The sequence below is a fragment of the Trichosurus vulpecula genome, chromosome 3, assembly GCF_011100635.1.
Source record: "Trichosurus vulpecula isolate mTriVul1 chromosome 3, mTriVul1.pri, whole genome shotgun sequence".
Taxonomy (NCBI): domain Eukaryota; kingdom Metazoa; phylum Chordata; class Mammalia; order Diprotodontia; family Phalangeridae; genus Trichosurus; species Trichosurus vulpecula.
Genome location: NC_050575.1, coordinates 431,701,533 through 431,721,486, shown reverse-complemented (window position 1 = coordinate 431,721,486; position 19,954 = coordinate 431,701,533). Strand labels below are relative to the sequence as shown.

The 19,954-nt window shown below is 40.6% G+C and overlaps 1 protein-coding gene across 1 annotated transcript; it reads left to right on the top strand.

Moving 5' to 3' along the window:
* The first annotated feature begins 16,192 nt into the window (after positions 1-16,192).
* Positions 16,193-18,774, top strand: LOC118842829 (lithostathine-1-alpha-like). Its single transcript, XM_036750140.1, has 5 exons — positions 16,193-16,256; positions 16,472-16,599; positions 16,847-16,984; positions 18,264-18,375; positions 18,707-18,774. The coding sequence occupies exons 1-5, from the start codon at positions 16,193-16,195 to the stop codon at positions 18,772-18,774; spliced, it is 510 nt and encodes a 169-aa protein (XP_036606035.1).
* Positions 18,775-19,954: the final 1,180 nt, after the last annotated feature.

Genomic DNA, 19,954 nt, shown 5'->3' with positions numbered 1-19,954 from the left:
TATGTTTAACCATGATACAAAAAGAGGATTTTCCTTAATGGAATAGGTTTGTAAAGACAAGAGTGTTGACAAAGGTCAGTTAAAGTATATACCCGTAGAATATTAAGTGAGGTGGTCTTCTTAATGGCTAACAGGGGAAAGAATATCCTTAGGTCAGTCTGCTCTGGCTTTGTTGACAGAGGTAAGGGTATTTCCTGAGCAAACTTTTAGAGAACAAAGAAGCCCAGGTCCTGGATCTTCTTCCAGTTACTCATTAATTCAGCCTCCGGGTCTGGTTGAAATTAAAAATGATATAAAATGGTATAAAATGTTCCACATTTCCTCCTTTTGGTCAAAGGCAAACTGAAAGTTTCGCCTGAAGACCAATTAAGGTACAAAACAACCTCTATCTTCCTCAGGGGTGAAGTTCTAAAAATCCTTATCTAGGTGGATTCAGGTTTTTTTTTCCCTTTCTGTGGTTGGACATCCCCAGAGATGGGCAGTAATTGTAAACTAATTGTACACAAGCAGAGGGAGCAAGTTGCAAGGGGGATCAGGGTAGGGAGAATAATGGCTAAAGACACCAAAGACATAGGTAAACAGTCTTGGGAATGCAAGGGACTCAGAAAGGGAAAGAGCAGTTCTTTGTTCAGGTTCTGGTCCAGACTTTTGGGAGGGGCTGCCTGCGTCTTATGCTGTCTCCTTCAGGCTCTTTTGAAACTGGAGGGCAAAGTGTCCTATGGGCTCAGATGTCCACTTGGGAGCAGGAGCAGTCCTCAGATGTGACAGAAGGATCAAGGAGTCTATATGCACATGTTGGCAGCTGTAGAAGTGGTCAGACCTAACAGGAGCTCCCAGAACACATATGATTTGATAATTGAGAGAAAAACAGCACAACATAGGTCCCAGCCATGCAGGGCTAAGTTCAAACAGTGAAATGAATGGTTCAATATCCCAGTCACACATGGCTGAGTTTAAACAAGTACAATAAAGTTCTTCTCATAATTCACAAAACTGCACAATTACATTGAGTCAGGTACAGACCAAACCACTTAGATGGTCCACAATAGACTGGTATAGAGAGGGGGAAATTTGCATGTCACATGTTTTACATTTACATATTAGATAACCAAGAAAACTCAAACATGAACCATACAAAGTAATGCAGTCATTATTAACAATGTTGACTAACATTAAATTCCTTGTATCCCAGTAACACAGTACATGTAACATCATAAACTTTAGTCAGGCCATGTCTCTTTGATGGCATTTACCAAATAACCCACAAGCCACTCTTAACAAAGCTTAAAATGTTTCTAATTTAATTCCAGCAATTAACAGCACAATTTGTATGCAAAGTAACTTTAAATCCAGGTTACATATTCCCAATGTCCATTTAAAACAGCACTTTTTTTTCCAGATGCCTGATTGTAGTTATCTGGTCCTTAGATAGTAAAAGAGAGTTCTGCTTCTCTGGTTCAGATCTAGAAATTCTCAGACAATTCTTACTTAATATAACTTAGTACAATCACTTAAATTTGGCTCTCCTTTTTTTGAAACTTCAGAGTATTTCAGTTTATATATCATCTGCTGTTTGTATACTTACCTAAATTTTGTACCTGGTATAAGAATCCTTTAAAATATGAAGGTCCAACCATAAATTGAACTCATCTTCCTTTTAAAATTATCAGACAGACACCTTAATAAAAAAGATATCATTTCACTTGTACTACTATCTTATACAATTTTCTTGTGCAAAAAACAAAATTTAAGATCTTATTACCTAAACACTTATATTAGTTTGAATTTCCATGATTGATAAATTTTGGAGCCAATCATACACATCAGTATATTTCTTAGGGGAATCAATCTGATCCTATGGATTTTTCTCAAAATTTGCTATCCTCTTTCTTTTTTATTCGACATCTATCATATTACATCTTTGCCTTATTACTTTGTCTAATCATTTCCTCCTTTTGCAGGATGTTATCTCTATATTCTTTTAATCTTTATTTGGTCATGAACATAGGTTAAAATTGTAAGCTATTCATTCCTGCATCCTATCATAATAACTCACAGGTATTCCAATATCCAGCTATTACCTAATAGATTTAGCATTGTGCTTACAAAACTTTTTGATAATATAACTTTGCTGTGAAAGAAAAGAGGGACAATGTCATATATCTTAACAGAAGGAAAGAACTTCCTTAGCTCTGTTTGATTCCAGGCATGGGTCATATATGTTAATCAATCACATAGTCACTAGGTGCTGAAAGCAGGGCTTAGGAGTAATCAGGTGGGGATTTTCCTTTTCAGAAAGGAAATAGCAGAATTGGGAAATAGAGTCAGGAAGATCCTACCTAGGCCATGTCCAAGGTTGTCTTCAAAACTTTTTCCCAGGCACAGACATCCACCTTTAAAGTTCTCAGCCTGTAATGCCTGCCATTCTACTACTGGCTTCATGTGACCTATCCCTGTAATCAGAGCTTAAAACAATATTAAATTGTAGTCCCATAAAATGTTAAACAGCAAATAAAAATGCTTCAGATAGGACTGTCCCAAATTCAATGAGCTAATAATTATCAAATCAAGCTACATAACTTTTCTGTCTTTTAAAATACTTTCTCACATTATTTTTCAACTTACTTAAACCATCTGAAACTAGTATTCTCTCAGGACAGGAGAGGCTTAGCTAACTCCCATTTGTCCCCAAACCTTCTTATCTGCCTTTCATATTTCCAATCAAACCTTTATTTACCTTTCTAAATTTTTCAAACCCATTATTCAGTCTTCCTTTACGTTTCAACCATAAGACAAAATAGCTCATAAATTAGTGATTTTTACTGACACAACTGTCTGTACTGGAATCTATTCTAGCTTAAGCAAAGCATAGAGATTAATGACCAACCTCACAGGTTGATGGATTTATGTCCCCTGTTTACTCATTCTGGAGGAAAGGGACACTTTAGGAATTAAATCTTATATACATTGATAAGCTCTAACACTTGCTTAAAATCACAAAAATACTTTCCAAAACATTTCTAGAATTATTTCCCTTCCTTAAAAATTGTTTAAAATTTATCCTGATGTTACAAGGAATACTCACTAAACTTTCCTGAAGAAAATTATTTACAAGGTTTTAAAATGATAGACATCTCCTTTTTCCTTACAGCAAATTAAACCTTAAACGCTGGAATTTGTTAACTAAGTTGGTGCCAAATGTCCTCATTATCAAATATTATGCAGAATTCCTAGATACTACAAAGTTCCTTAGTCAAAAAGGTGTTGTAATGTGCAGGACACTTAGTTTCTTATAAGTTTACACAATTAATTAGTCTTTATCACAATAACAAAGTTTACCAGGACTTTAGAAACTTTTTCCATAGGAATTCCTCTACACAGAAAACTTTACACAAGATTGATAAGAATTCATGACTAGATGGTTTAAAAAGTCCTTGTTTCAGTTAACAACCTCAATTTCTTAATTAGGCATAGTTCTTAATCTAATAACATCTAGATTATAAGAGGAATTGTTTTTCTAACAGCATAGACAATGCAATGTTAACCAAGTTGCGTAATATAACAAGTTTAGAAATTACACCACAAGCAGTTATCATGTAATTAAAACTTGAAACAGAATCTATTAATTAATTACCAATCAAGTGATCATAACTGAGTTGGATAAGCAAATCAAATCTGGATTCATAATCACTAATGGTAACATTTTAATTTCTAAGGCCCAATACTCTTAGCACTGTAAAGAAAAGATTATTATTTATAAAATCACATTGTTTTCTTCAATATTGCTGATACATCTGTTTGCCAAATTACACAATTTGGAAATGTAACAATGCCCTAAACATAATTATGCATTTTAAAACTTGAAACAACCCATTTATCAATTTAGGTGAATGCATTTCTAAATCTCCCTGCACAGAGAATCTTTCATCTCATCATTTGAAGCTATAACTTTAAATCACCAGATATATTCTCATAATAGAAAACTTTTTCACACAAAAAGTCTGTTCTCATGGTTAAATATCAGTATTATTAATTATTTCTTGTTATAACCAAATATAATAGCTCCAAATTTCATTACATCCCTTTTAAAAACCCAATTCACATATATCAAAATCAGCTTAAAATTGCTATAATATCATTTCTTACCACACAATTTCTTCTCAAATTTCACAATCTAAGAGAATTTTAGAAATACAGAAACAATTTTCAGATGACATCAATTGTATTTCCAGATTACCACATATAGAAATTATTCAGCTTATTACTTTTGGTATTTAAAAACCACTTCAAATTAACAATTACATTAAATCAGAGAGAGATAATAATAATGTTGTGTCTAACATATACCAGACTTTATGTTTAAGCATTTTACAATCATTATGTTTTGATCCCATAACAACCATCATTATTATTTTCCCTTAACAAATCAGGAAACAGTACAGTTTTGCAATTGGAACAAAGAAGTGTGAAGGTAACTAGAGCAGAAGCTAGTATCCCAGTGGTGACAATTCTGGGAGGCAGAAAGTCCAAATCCATCTACCTCGCCCTTCCCCCACAACTGCAGAAGTTACTGAGCCTAGAGCAGTTTTGCAGCTGCTAGAGACAGAGTGGGCAGAATGCATAGGACCCGGGTGACATTTCCAAGCTTTGCCAAAAAGGATGGGCTACAAAGGTAGCCAGGGGGCACAGGACTGTCATGATACTGTCAGTCTGTGAATTTCTGTCCTTCTCCTCCTTTTGCCAGGTGGGGAAGGGTGATTTAAGTTTTCCCTACAGTTCTTCTGCATTCTCTTCTAATCCAATCTGGGAGGAAAGGAGTTTGTTTTAGCTGCTCTAACTTTTACTGCAGCCCTGGCTCGGTCAGAGACAAGACAACAATGGTGAAAGATCTCAGTGATTGTAACTCAAGTAAACTTCACCTTTTTCTCACTCCTTAAAAACCTTTTTGCACTTAAATCTAAGGGAAAAGATTCCCTCTTAACTCTGGGGAGGGAGTGGGGAATGATAAGTGATCAGCATTGGGAGGAGGTGTTTCAGCAAGAGTGTGCTGGAGTGATTTTACAATCTCAGGAGTTCTCTCCCAAAATCCTACTAACCAGTTTCCAAACTTTTAATGAATAATCAATCCCAGAATCTGCTAAAATGTTTCAGCTCTATTTTTTTCTGCAAGTCCAAGTTGTCCAGCCCAGACATTACAAAAAAAAAAGAGTCTCTGTTTTCCTAACTGCAGCCTTACAGTTCTCTGGCTACCTGCGTTTCAGATTTTACGTGGTATTAGACATAGAGCACACGCTCTCACACAGACAATTAACAAAACAAATACAGAACAAATACAGACTGAGCTCAGAGTTTAAACAACAGGGAATTAGAAGCTTTCATGAGTTGGCTATTAGCACCCCTATGGTCTTTGGGGAAGCCTTAGCGTTCCTGATTTTTCTGACTGTCCATATCCTATCCCTTAGGAAAGGGGTAAAGGCGAGATGGTGCGGGGCTAGGGCAGTTAAGGGAAGGCTAGGAGTAAGGATAAAATGCATTTATCCTCTCTGTAATCAGAGCCTTTAAGGGAAGGAAGCAGGAATAGGGCAGAAGGCAAAAACAGAGCCCTTAAGGGAAGGGAGAAGGGGAGGGGAGGGAGGAGAGAGAGGAGGCAACGGTAGCAGAACAGAGTTACCCCTCTCTGGTTAGAGACTGGGAGGCAGAGGAGGTAATGGCAAAGTGCAGGTTTTCTCCCCCAGATCCAGGCCTCCAAGGAAAGGAAGGGAGGGAGGGGGTGAGGAATAGGGTGGCGGGAGTGGAGGAATGGTTGGACTTCTAATTATAGTTTTTGACTGATCCATAGCTAATTTTCTAGATCAATCAGTGTTTCCAGGGGATCTTTGTGTGTTTGACTACAGATCTGTGTTTTACCACAGATTTGATCCCTGCCCCCAGAGCTAGCTTAAAGGGAACTTTCAGACTTCAACCAATTTTGTGGGAGTCCTTTTTGGAAGCTGGGAATGGAGACAACTTACCCCCACCTTGTCAAGGCCAAAATTCCAGGAAAAATTAATCCTGTGGCACCTGAAGCACTGGCAAGGTTGGGCTGCATTGTCCCGTTTCCATCATTTCCATCCGAAGTTCATGGCACCATAACTGTTAAACCTGAAAGTTTGGTTGAAGGAGGCAAACAAGCTAGGTGATAGAAAAATCCATGTTGTTTATCATTTTCCCTTAAAGCATAGCTAAGCTAGCTTACTTGTACATACAAGGAGTCAGAGCATAAGCTCTGGCTCTCTGAACAAAGGAATGAGAAAACTTATATATGCTATTTTAGCAGACCCAGCAAGCCTGTGTTACCTCACTTTTATGACCCCCACGTATGTTTAACCATGATACAAGAAGAGGATTTTCCTTAATGGAATAGGTTCGTAAAGACAAAGAGTGTTGACAAATAGGGGAAAAGGCAGAGAAATTGGGGTTAAGTGACTTGCCCAAGGTCACACAGCTAGTGTGTCAAGTGTCTGAGGCCACAGGATTTGAACTCAGGTCCTCCTGACTCCAGGGCCACTGCTCTCACTGTGCCACCTAGCTGCCCCAAGTTCAATTTTTTTGACTAGGTAAAAATGCTATTATCTGCCTCATTTCTTATTAAACCTTAATCACGGAATGGGCATTGCCTGAGTCAAACTGAGACCTGTCTTGTTAGGTTGAAAAGGCCGAGGTCCCCCACTGCATCCTGAGCCATCTTCAGTTGTCCTGATCTATATCTGGCCACTGGATCCAGATGGCTCTGGAGGAGAAAGTGAGGCTAGTGACTTTTCACAGGCCTCCCTCACTTAAATCCAATTCACTTGTATGTCAGAGCATCAACTCCCTTATGTCATGGTCCTCTTCAAGAACAAAGACAAACACCAATAACTAATAAAAATAATAATTAAGCTCAAATTGGCAGGGTAGGTCACTTTAAGCTGCATCTTGAGCTTTTTTGCTCTTCAGAATATATTCCCCTACCTCCAGCAATTTCTAGTGGGTGCATAATATTCTTGTGCTATTTGAGTTTCCTTTCCTTTATATTTGAAGGTTTTTTCCTAGTCTCTCACAGGATTTGTTATTTGTCAGTGGAATTGTTAAAAATTAAGTATCACACACACACACACTCACAAACCCATGCACATGTTTCTGGAGGAGATCTGTGGATTATTTCGCTTTGGTACTTGGTTTTCTTTTTTTTTTTTTTTGGAAGTTCTGGGCAGTTTTCTTGTATTACTTCTTGCATTATAGAGTTCAATATTTTTTTTTACTCTTCATGTTATTCTGGGAGCTTTATAACCCTTCTGTCTCCATGCATCCTGTCTTTGAGGTCATTGTTTTGCTCATATGGACATAACGCTTTCTTTTTAATGTTATTGTTTTGTGCTTCAGTTCCAGACTGTTCCTCACTTCCGTGTACTTGTATTATTAGTAAGTTATCCTCTTTTTTTGTTTCTTTGGTGAGATTTGCCACCATGGACGCAGGTTTTTCCATTCTGTCAACTATTTCTGCAATGCATGCTATAAATTCTGCTTTCATAATTCTTATTTCCTATTTAAACCATTCAAGAACATCCTGCTATGGTTTCATGCTCTCTTGGGAATCCATAGGTTCCTCAGCTTTGTCAGTGCTTATTCATTTTCCTTTGTCTTACAATATTTTTTCCAGAGATGCCTGAACTCTTTTACCTGATCTGGACACCATATTGTTTTATCAGCTTATACTTTCATTGCATTTTATCCTTCTGAGAGCTTTGGAAATTTCAGTATTTTTTTCTTATTTTCCCCTATTGTTCATTTTTTGACTTCTTCTACTTTGATAATGGCTAAAATTGGGATTTTAAAGCAACTCATCGTACTCCCCAGCAATTCACCAGCCTCATTCTCTGCTCCAAGTGAATTCTGGGGGAGTGGGAAGGGATAGAAAACTGGCCCCAGTTAGAGGCTATACTCTTTCCCTTAGGCTTATTAGAATGCCACACAGCCACACAAACATATCCTGACCCCCTTTCCTTCTGTTCCTCCATTTTCTGGGTGAGCACAGAGAGTTGTCAAGGTGCAACCTGAGCAAATTTCTTCTATTTCCATCTCTGTAGCACAAGTAGAAAGGTGGGAGTGAAGTAGATTGTGGAGCTGAGTTTCATTACAAACCCCTGGATGGGCTTGTATAGCCTTGTTGCTAGGCGCATGGACTTTATCCACCATACCGCCAACAGTTTTCTAGCTCTGAAAGCTGAATTTACCATTGTGGCTGGCTCATAATAGAAGTTCATTCTGAATCTGTCCTTCTCATTGTGGGAGTGCATTCTCCCCCTCTGGTAGCTTTCTCTGATTGGCTGGTTCTTCCTAAGAGCCTCCATTTTAAGAAAACTGTCCAGGCTAGCCATGTCTTCCTTTCACTCCTGACTCTTTAGACTTGCTTTTGAATTCAACCCATAGTAATCTAGAGTTTGGGATTCTGGACCAGGGTTATATAGGATGCCATAAATTGATACTTCATTGTGTTCCCCAAATCTAAAGGTAGAAATCTATCAAAGGGATGGAGAGGTGGAATTGAGGGACTAGCAGCATGATTGGTCTGAGACTTCACTGGCTCATTTACTTAAGAGAGAAAGAGCAAGTGAAGGTTTAATGTGGGAGCACTGAATCTGGTCTGAGGAGACATAAATAGGACAGGGCTTGGGAACTACCAGGTCCCAAAATTGTATTGTCCCTGGAATGAAGGAGCTGAAGGAAAATGTAGTTTTCCTATCTAGATAGAGGGACTGAAGGATCATGGGAAAGGAGAATATCAAGAACTAACTTTTGGGCTCTATGCAGACAAAGGGACCTTGGGGTGGTTGCACATCATCAATGAACCAATGGCAAGGGAAGAAAATGCTACCTCAAATGAAATATGAACAATAGAGGCCTTGTTTGGCTCAGGGATCTGCCTGTACCAGTTTTTGGTTTTCCTGTATTTACCTGCCTTCTGATCTGTGGGACATGATGAAATTATCTATTCTCTACTTCTTCATCCTTCCTTCTAGTTCCTTGCTACTTGGTATCTGTCATCACTCAGCCTTGGGTTTTCTGCTCTCTATAAAACATTTTTAATACTGTCTATGGGTTTTCTTGGCAAAGACACTGGAATAATTTGTATTTTTTTCTCCAGTGGATGACCTTTTGTCAGAACTCTTCACTATGACATACCCATCTTGGGTAACACTGCATGACATAGATTATAGTTTCATTGAGCTACCCAAGGCCCTCTGCCATAACAAGGTAGCAATCCAATTGCATTCATCTCACATAGCAGGAAGGTTATGCTTAAGATTCTTCAAGCTGGCAGATATTCAGCAATATTGAGAATTACCAGAAGTGCAAAGGGGTTTTAGAGGTGGCAGAAGAACTAGAGGCCAAATTGCCAGCATTCTCTAGTTTATGGGAAAAAAAGAGGGGTTTCCAGTAAAATATCCATTTCTGCTTCTTTGACTACACTAATGTCCTTGACTATATGGCTCACAGTAAAATGTGGCAAGTCTTCAAAGAGATGAGAGTAGCAGATCATCTTATGTGTCTCCTGAGAAACCTGTATGTTTGTCAAGAAGTAACAGTTAGAACCAAACAGTGTCTTACAATATTAAAGATTTCTAGCAAGTGATAAAGAGAAGGAAATAACAAAGATTCTAGCAATGTGGGAATAAACAGAATCCTATCTTATCATGTATCTAAAATATTAGTGTCTTCTGTCATCTCATACTTTATTTGCACATAGGTGACCTTGTTTGATCATTAGCTATTAACAGATTTAGAGATCTTGCAAACTTTAAGGCCAAGATATGGTGAAATTTCAGTTATCTCTGAATCAGAGATGCCAGTATTTTTCTTTCACACATCAAACACCTGTTAGGAGGATGGTTGAGCAATAAAGAATTCTATCAATCTAGTGTCTCTCCTCTTTGACACAGAAATCTGAGTCTTGTGGGAAATCTTCATGGAAAGTTCTAGAAATTACCTCATACTCTTGGGTTTTACATGAAGGCTATTGCTAAGGAATAGAGTGTATGTAAATTAGGGAGAGCAAATCAAAGTTATAATTGATTGTATTAAAACAGTAGTCTTAATGTCATATAGCTTTAACAATTCCAGGATGAAGTAAAGAAAATATAAATCACCAAGATTCAAATGGCCGCAGTTTTATGAGAATCAGTTCAATTCTGTCTTGTTTATAAAACAGCATCAGTGTTTTCTGACATTGGAGGAGCTGAGCTTTACTTATTCTTGCTGTGCTACCTTGACTCCCTATTGGAGAGTTATTGGAGTCAGCAAAAGTACATGATTCTGCAATGATCTAAGTGGCAGGTATCACTAGAATACTTTCTCCTCACTAGCCCAAATCAGGATGACAGATTCAACATTTAACAATGTCCAAGTCTTCAGAAAACTGATGTGACATATATATGTAAAAGCACGGTTATATTCCCTCACAAAAGGGTGTGATCTCTTTGTTCTGGACAGAGTGTCAGTCTTTCGACAAAGTCATCAGTTTTCTGACTGATCAAATAAGAAAATAATCTTGACCAGCTCATGGAGGCCCAGCCAGGAGGCAATCAGCCACATCCCCAAGAGCTGAATAAAAACCTTTTATTCTAGAAAGCAGAGGAGGGGTGCTGTGGCAAATGATCTGTACTTTGGTTCTGCAAATCCTGTTCACCATTGGGTAATTGACTTGCCACTTATTCCCTTGCTGCTTAGAGTAGCACACGCTTTGCTAACCCTATTCACCCAATACCTACTCACACTGGCAATTCAGGTCACCAGAGGAGTGCTACTGCATCCCTTCTCAGGGTCCAGAGTAAATCGTCAGTTATCAACAGAGGGGATAGCTCTTTCTGGTGCTACAACTGATGAGCTCTCACTAATGTGCTTCCTTTTCCTCCTATGAATATCACTTGATATGAATTAGCCACACTTGGCTTTAGAAAGGTGGTCCCTGTTATCTCTCCCTTTAGATTGTAAGTAGGTATTGTTCTACCCTTTCTACTTGTACCCTAGCACCAAACATAGTGCCTGGCACATAGTTGGTACTTAATAAGTACTTGATTATTTGGCAGCTGATCTCATGCTCTTGATGGCTAAAGGCATGGCATCTTGGCATTTAAATCCATACTCAGAACAAACTTTAACTATATATATTATCCTTAAGAATTTCATTCCATATTTCTACTGCATTTGCAGAATATGTTATGTAGACAGTAAAAATCTGCAGAGCTTTGTAAATTTCCTTTCCAATTATCCTGTAAGATGAGTGCTTCTGTCACTATGGACAACAAATCTAAGGACAAATTCTTTTAAAGTCTTTAAGTAACTGTCATATCTGATTTCTTACAAGGAAAAATTTAAATGCATCTTGAATATCAGCATACAACTCCGACTACATATTCCAAAGAACTTGCTTTTGGCATTTGAATGAAATTAATCTATATACACGCAAAAAGTTGCCAGGATTGTGTAAGAAATGAATATTTCTCTCATACTTAATAAGTAATTGTTGTATTAGGACCAAGGTTTTCCCCCTTTTCTACTTCCTCAAGGAGAAAGCAACCAATGTGTGAAATCTCTTACAGCTTTCCCCAGGCCAAGATTTAAATAGACAGTAAATGAAATTCTAAGTTTACATTTCCTGCTCATTGTGTTTGCTCAGACAGATCCAGGAAACAGGTGATATGCAAATTGATGTCTCTTTGACCAAGATTTGAGTGACTTAAGTCAGGTACCCCAACATAGCCCACCTCCCATTGTGGGAGCCAGTCCAGGCTGATTAGGCATCCCTCAGGAGCACCACCCCTTCCAAGGGCATATAAACAATTGAGCCCACCACCATGAGTGGTCTTTGGTCTAAGAGAGATGGTCAAATGACCATCCTTTTATTAATAAACCTCTGGCTTTATTAATAAAATTATTAAATTACCAGAAACTATGTCTTTTGAACTTTTTTAATTGACACAACTGAATAGAATTCATGTTTTATCCCTTCTGGGTGCCCATTGTTATATGTATGACAAATAGAACAGTTTACACAATACTATTGAGTACTGTTCAGAAGGAAATTCGAAGCAAACTGATGTCCCCTGCCTCCTAAAAAACACTAACAGTAAAGAATGTCTTCTAACTCTTTTCTATCTTCCCTCCCCGCCTTTCCTAACATGTGCCATTTCCTGGTGCACAAGAATCCCATATAGCTCTGAAGGGAGATATGGTAAAAGGTTCCAGAAAGACCAGCCCTAGAGTCAGGAGGACCTGAGTTCAAATATAGCCTCAGACACTTGACACTTACTAGTTGTGTGACCCTGAGCAAGTCACAACCCTGATTGCCTCACCAAAAAAAGGATTTTTTTCAACTTTTACTCATATCAGCTTCACTTCTATGTCTACCCCTTAAAAACTTAGAGTGGGGCATCCTAAAGAGGAGTCTTGTGGTTTGGAAGGAAACTGCCCCATTGTGCCATAAGTCCAAAACAAGTCACATTCCCTTTAAGCAGCTCTGCCTTCCACAGTGTGCCACAGGAGGGGAAAAACATAAGGTTCCCACTTAGAGAGAACCTGCAAACACAGTGCAGAGACCCCAAACTACTCCTAGTTGGACTGGGGTGCCAGCAGTAAAGGGAATGGTCTTATCTTGATTTACAGAGGGCCTGAAGCTGAGACAAGCCCACTGGGCACCAAAAATTATGAAGTTTAGGGGCACCCAAAAATGTCATGATAAAAGGTTGTCTTGAAAGAATTTACTCGGGCTGTCTCCAAAAGGAGTAAACGTGTTTATTGGGAATAACACAACACACCAAGCAGGTTCTTCCTTTCCTTAAGGGAGACAAAACTTAAGGGGGAGTGGCAACCCCCAAAGGGAGGCAGCCCCCATAGGGATAGGGGATAGCTCCCCCCAAGAGTGATGCCCAGCAAAGGGAATGTCCAATAAAGGGAGAAGCGCATTAAGGGGATGCTCACTAGCCAGGAGGGGCTAGGGATTATTATAGAGTAAAACCTGCTGTGGGCAAGGAGATGAGGTAACCAGGGACAGTAGTTCAGAGTTTCATGAATATCTAGGCATGACATTATTCCATTGTTCAGCCCAGGGCAGAGGGGCAGAGGGGCAGAGCAACCCCTGTTACTTTTGGTATTTCATTGACTAACCTACTTGAATCTCTTTGTCTCCTAAAGTGGCTCTAAGTGGAACTTGAGATAATGGGATGCTCTGACCACTCCATTTGAATCTCGGCATCTGACACTTAGTAGACACTTAATAAATGTCCATTTCCTTCCTTCACTCCTATCCTTGACCTACTATTGTTGATTGGGTGTTACCTGTCATCTCAGTAGGGGAACTAACTCCCATGCATCAAGTTCTAAACCTACCTCAGATTTCTAGGGAATAATTACACTTTAAAAAATTCTAGCTTAAAGGGACTTACCTGGGAGGTAGAGGAAATGTTAAAAGAAAATCTTTCAAGCCTTGCTTTCAATAATGGAGCCAAACCAGGAAGAGAAAATTTAAAGTTTATTGTGACACCCAAAGCAAAAGTGGGTTGAATGCAGCCAGGCAACGAAATTCAAACCTACTTGCTATTTTAATACATGATTTTTTTAAATAATCAAATTCCACAATAAGGGGAAAACAATCCCAGTAGGTTCACATTTCTAAAAAGGAATGAGCTAGTTTCACACCTCCTCTCTTGTTGCTGCATCAAAAGGAAGTGAGACTAAAGATAAGGAAATGGGGTGAAAGTGCATGCAGTTAGATGGGAGCTAGCAGGTGCTACAAGGAATAAAGGAATGAGATGAAAGTACATGCTGCTTTTTCCTACAGACTGGCTGTGAAGACTCTGGAAGACAAGCCAGACTGGAAACAAGGGGGGTGACTTGGACTGACTCAGCCCACATTCCAATAAGAGTAAAACTCCAAGTACAATCAGGAATCAGGTATGCATGAGGCAGTTTTATTCTCTCACACTGAAAAGAGAAGGTTAAACAATGAAGAATCACAGAATGATTTCAAACATTTGAAAGACTAAAGTTCCAGCCTCACCAAGGCATCTGATCATTAGCTATTTAAATTTCATTTTAGTTATTGCTATTAGTAGCAGTATCCTCATTATCATTATTTTACAGAGGAGAAAACTGAGAGTTTGAGTGACTTTCCCAGGGTAACCCAAATAGTAAGTATCTGCAGCAAGATTCAGACATAGGTCTGGTTGACCTCAGTTTTCATACTCTACCAATCGCACCACCTAGAAGTGGGGCATATGTTATGAAGACAGAAAAACCATTATTGGCAAGGGTTGGCATGGCTTGGGGGTTTGTCTAAACACCATCAGAAGGTCTAAGCTTACACCCTTCACTTCACATCCAAGCCTTCCCTTTTTGATTGGGATTGGTTTAGCTGGTGCCCAAACATGTTTTCCTGCATACTCTGTTACGTGTCCCTTAATCACAGATTCTGGAAAATTTGCTCTTCAAATTATACTAAAAAGCAACTAAACTTTAATAAGTGATTGTATTGTGAGGTGTGTATTCCAAAGACGGCAATGATCAAAGAAAGGCCCCACAAATTTGTGCTCTAACCCCAACCCTAAATGTGCACTCTAACCCTAATCCTAAACCTAAATTCACAACTCTGACCAAAATATTCAGAGTAACACATTCTGTGTTAGGCAAAAAATTAGAAGCAAAGTAAATACACATTCACAGGGGAGTAGGTTTAGTTTAATTCTGGAAGATTCCTGTGCTCCAAGAAATGATGAAGAGGTCAGAGAAGCATTGGAAGACTCATTTGAACTGATACGGAGAGAAATACTCAGAACCAGGGACACAATTTATAAAAATGATGTCAACTTTGCAAATAAAAAACACAGCAATAATAAAAACCAAACACCGAACTATGTCATTATATTAAAAAGGCTTATTCTCCAAGGAAAAGACAAGAAACTGCAACACCTTTTGTTTTTGTAGGGTTGGGAGGGGGGTGGTCTATGGGTGTTGAATGTCAAATATGCTGACAATGATATTTTGGTTAATCTTTCTGAATTTAATTTTTCTTTTTAAAATTTTCTTTAAAAAGATGGTTAAGGGGAGAGACATATTTGGAAATGGAGGCAATGAAAAACATTATCAAAAATATGAAATATTTAAGAAAAAATTTAAATTAAATCAAAATTTATCTCTGATCAATGGAGGAGAGTGAGGGGCTTTCCAGCCCTCTGCCTTTTTCCTCCTGGGCTAAGTGATTCCAGGAATGAATATACAGAGAGGATATGGGGTCAATTAATCTTTGGACCTTCATTCCATCAGTTTGGTTCTCCTAGCCTCCAGAGCTGTGCTCCAATAAGATTCTAGGTGTCTATAACACTTCCCCTTCAACCCCAACCAAGGTCTTGCTGAAAGGTGATTTGCCCTTGGATCTGTTCCCAGCATTATAGGAGTGGGCACCAGGAATCCTCCAGAAAAGAGATTCACTTTGTACCCCTCCCAGAGAAAACGTTGTCCCTGTGTCTTAGGAAGAAGCCATTGCCAGTATCTCTCTGCTGCTTGGAAAAGACCAGACAGATGCCAGGAATCACCCTACATCTCATCAGCACATGTACTCTGACCTCATATTACTATTTCCCCCCTCCTTCCACATTTTTCAGCTCCTTATCAGCTACTTTTCATTCCTGTCCATGTCACCTCTCTTTGAAACTCAACCTGTAAAGGTCCAGTCACTGCCTGCTCAGACACACCATCCCACAGCCCTGCCAGACAGGTAAGTGGAGGACTTGAGGAAAAAGGGTCACCTGGGATCCCAGACACTGTGCCTCTCTCTAAGTAGAGGAGGAGCATGAAGCTCAGGGAGGGGGCTGCCTTTGGGAGAATGGTTGGCAGATGGCCATCCTAGACTGGTGGAGGGGCCCCTGAGCCCCACACCTGCCATCTATCAGCTTCCCTGCTGCTCCCAGAGACTACAGTCTCCCATAGAACTAGGGAAGGGGAGAAGGAGGAGATGTCATGAGAACCATCACCAGGTCTGAAGGGAGAGGGAGGGGAGCCCAAAGTGTCTTTTGCCCTTCCCCCCTTTCCTGATCCCATCTCTGGGCTCTCCTCCAGACTGAGGTGCTGTGTACCATAGTGTCTGGGCTTTCTGTCCCTTCAGGCAATGCTGCCCCCAGTGATGGCCCCCAGCTTCTCAGGGATGCTCTTGGTCTGCCTGCTGCTCATAGGCCTGAGTGCTTCTTGTCTCTCCTGCCTGACTTCCCAGTTGTGCTTGGGGACAGCCCAATGTGTATGTGGAGAGGAAGAGGGGGAGCAGACCCAAAGGGAAAAGTGAAGAGGTTATGATGTTGGGAATAGGGAGGAGGAGCAAAGAAGAGAGGAGAGGGACATTCAGGAATTCAAGACCAGAGTAGCCGCAGGTGCCTTGCCACCTAGTCCCTTCCCATCCTTCTTTCAGGTGAGGCTGCCCCTGCAGCTGCTGATGCTGCTCCCTCTTTTCGTCAGTCCTGTCCTGAAGGGTCCAAAATATTTGACTCCTATTGCTATGGCTTGTTCAGTATGGCACAGATCTGGGAAGCTGCAGAGGTTGGTTGGGAGGAGGAATCTCCAGGTAGGAATGGGGATGTTGTTTTTTTTAATCGCAATGCCCCTTGAGGCTTAGTTGTGGATGACTAGCCCTTCCTCTGTCTCCAGGATGGTCCCAGATTCTTGTTTCTCTACTTTCTCTGCTCCATGGCCTTCATTCTCCTCAGTTCCCTGAAGGTGTGATCTCTGTCTTGTATCCTATTCTCTATCCTGTACAAGGAAAGCCCTCTTCTCTCTTCCTCTACAGGTGGACTGCCAGAGCCAGACCTCAGGCCATCTGGTCTCCCTGATGAATGAAACTGAAGCTTCCTTTGTGGCCTCCCTGGTGGCTGAGAGTGGGGGCAGCAGGACCCCCATCTGGATTGGCCTCTATGACCCAAACAAGGTTTGTCCCACAGACTCCTCTAGTCCCTCTGCCTGTCCAGGTTATAAGAGGAAGGTTTGGGTGGGGGTGCTGCTCAGACCATATCATCCCCTTCTACCTCGGAGCTCTATGAAGAGGGAACTGAGAGAAAATGAGGGGGCCACAGAAGAGGCAGACCCATTTCTAGAGGTATTTCATTTTCATGGCTCCACCCAGGTGTCTCTAATCAGAATCAATTTGTCTATTCAAGCTCAACTTCTTTCAGACATCTACCCCAGACCTCATTCAAACTCCTGTTCCTCCTCCTCATGGCTATTCATGTAATTGAAGGTCATAGTCTCCATCTTGGCAGAAATAAGACATAAAATCCCCTAATCTTTCCTTTAGAGAACCAAACAAATAGCAGATCAGAGAGAAATGTTCCCAGTGGTAAAATAAGAACTTGGTGTTAATTCCCTAGGAAACACATTAACACCTCATCATCTCTATTATATTCTAAGCTATAGGGAAGGGAATGGGACAAAATAATGTGATACTGCCTCTGCCGATGTAAAAGAGAGGACTTGATTTGCCCCCTGCCCCAGCCCAGTTACTGTAGTCCCAGGATCTAATCCCAGATGATGAGATCTTAATGTGTTTTTGAAGGGTTAATGTCTTCTTTCTCACTGTGTCTGAGAGATACATACCTGTAACACTAGATAGAGGCTAGTCTAAGACTCCATTGGCTGACCAGGATTGTCTTAGCTGTACATGGCCAGAGCAGGGGCAGATCATTGTGGGAGAAATTAGGGAAAGCTTCCTGGAGGAGATGAGCTTCTTATTAGATTCTGCAGAGGAGGAAATCAAAGACTTCAGAATCTGAAGGCTCCTCTGAGGCCATCTAATCCAGCCTTTGCACCAAATAGAAAACCAGGTATGTGAAACTCAAATGTACAAAGAGCCTTTTCTAGAAGACCACCAAGGAGAAGGAATCCATCATCTCCATTCTGATTATGGACATTTCTAATTATCTGGAAGTCTTTTTATATCAAGCCTAAATTCTCTTTGGACTGTCCCCCTACTGCTTCAAAGTCTGGTCAAGAGCAAGAAGGCTGATCTGACTTCCATATTACAGTGTGTCCAGTACTAGTATCTAGGATTGTATGGACTAGATGATGGGATTGTTAGAAATTGGTAGGGAGATGTTATCTGGAAACATTTAATGGAAGAACTAATGTGAGGAAATTTGGGAAGAGTGAGAAACAAACATTAATGTGTGAGTTTGGAGGGGTTCTCACTAATCACTGCCTTCCCCCCACAGAACCGACGTTGGAAATGGACCAGCAATGCCCTGTTCACCTACCAAGCCTGGGCTACTAGTGCCCCAAGCAATAGAAATCCTGGATACTGTGTGACCTTGACACCAGAAACAGGTGAGACAAAAGTGAGAGAAACATGAACATCAAAATTCCTTGGATCACAATTGAATCCCTTTAGCTCTAACCCTGTAAATTTACTAACTAACAGGTTGGGGACTAGAGAATCTGCTTCACCCACATTAAGGGGAGATATCTTTGCTTCTTTCCTCTCTCCTCCTTACCTCTCATGACCACAAACTTACAATCGGTTGTAGCTTTATTAGTGCTTTGGGGTTTAGAGAAGGCTCTGAATCCTGGGGCTGGGGGTCATGGTTACTAGGTTGTAGGGCCACAAGTTCCAGTTTATACCTGCTTCCCAGCCTGATGAATCACAATTTCTCGGTAGGGTTCAAAAACTGGAAAGAGCTACCATGTACAAACAAAAACTTCTACATCTGCAAGTTCAACCCCTAGTGATTATAAGCCAGAGAAAGGAGTTGGGATTCTGCCCCCTGGGGATCAAACCTCGACCTATGATGGACCTGCTACAGGCCCTGTGTCCTCTCAGAAACCTCTTCTCTCTATCATCCTCCCTACCTACAGGCTGATATCTCTCATCCCTATGCAATTGCCCTTCAGCTCCCTCCTTTGCCTTTGGTTGATATTGTCTTCCACTTACATCTCCTTGTGGGCTGCCTGGTACAAAACACCGGGAAATAAGAATAAACCATTATTTTTCCCAACCTTTTCTATCTTGTATCATTTTTGTTTGAAGACTGCCTTTTCAAGGAGGACTATGTGGTGTGTGTGTGTGTGTGTGTGTGTGTGTGTATTTTTCAGGGGAGAAAGTGGAGATTCCATGGTATACAGGAAGAGTACTTTTTCTAGCTTCCTCCCAGAGGCAATATTCATTCATTCACTAAGTCTTTGCTGAGCACTTATTTCATGTGTGGCATAGGGAAAGAATCCCTAGGCTCTCCTGGCTAGTGGGCATGCCCTTAATGGGCATCTCCCTTTTTTGGACATTCCCTTTGGTGGGCATCTCTCTTGGGGGGACCTGCCCCCTATCCCTATGGGGGCTGCCTCCCTTTGGGGGCTGCCACTCCCCCTTAAGCTTTGTCTCCCTTAAGGGAAGGAAGAGCCTGCTTGGTGTGTTGTGTTATTCCCAGTAAACACCTTTACTTGATTTGGAGACAGCCTGAGCAAATTCTTTCAAGACAACCTTGCACCCTGACATTTTTGGGTGCCCCTTAACCTCATATTTTCTGGTGGCCAGTGGGCTTGTGTCAGTCTCAGGCCTTCTGCAAATCAAGATAAGACCATTCCCTTTACTTCTGGCACCCCAGTCTGACTGTGTTAGTTTGGGTCTCTGCCCTGTGTTTGCAGGTTCTCTCTCAATGGGAACCCTACAATTTTCCCCTCCTGTGGGACACCGTGGAAGGCAGAGTTGCTTAAAGGGAAAGTGACTTGTTTTGGACTTATGGCATAATGGGGTAGTTTCCTTCCAAACCACAAGACTCCTCTTTAGGATGCCCCACTCTAAGTTTTTAAGGGGTAGACATAGAAGTGAAGTTTATATGAGTAAAAGTTGAGAAAAATCCATTTTTTTGGTGAGGCAATCGGGGTTAAGTGACTTGCTCAGGGTCACACAACT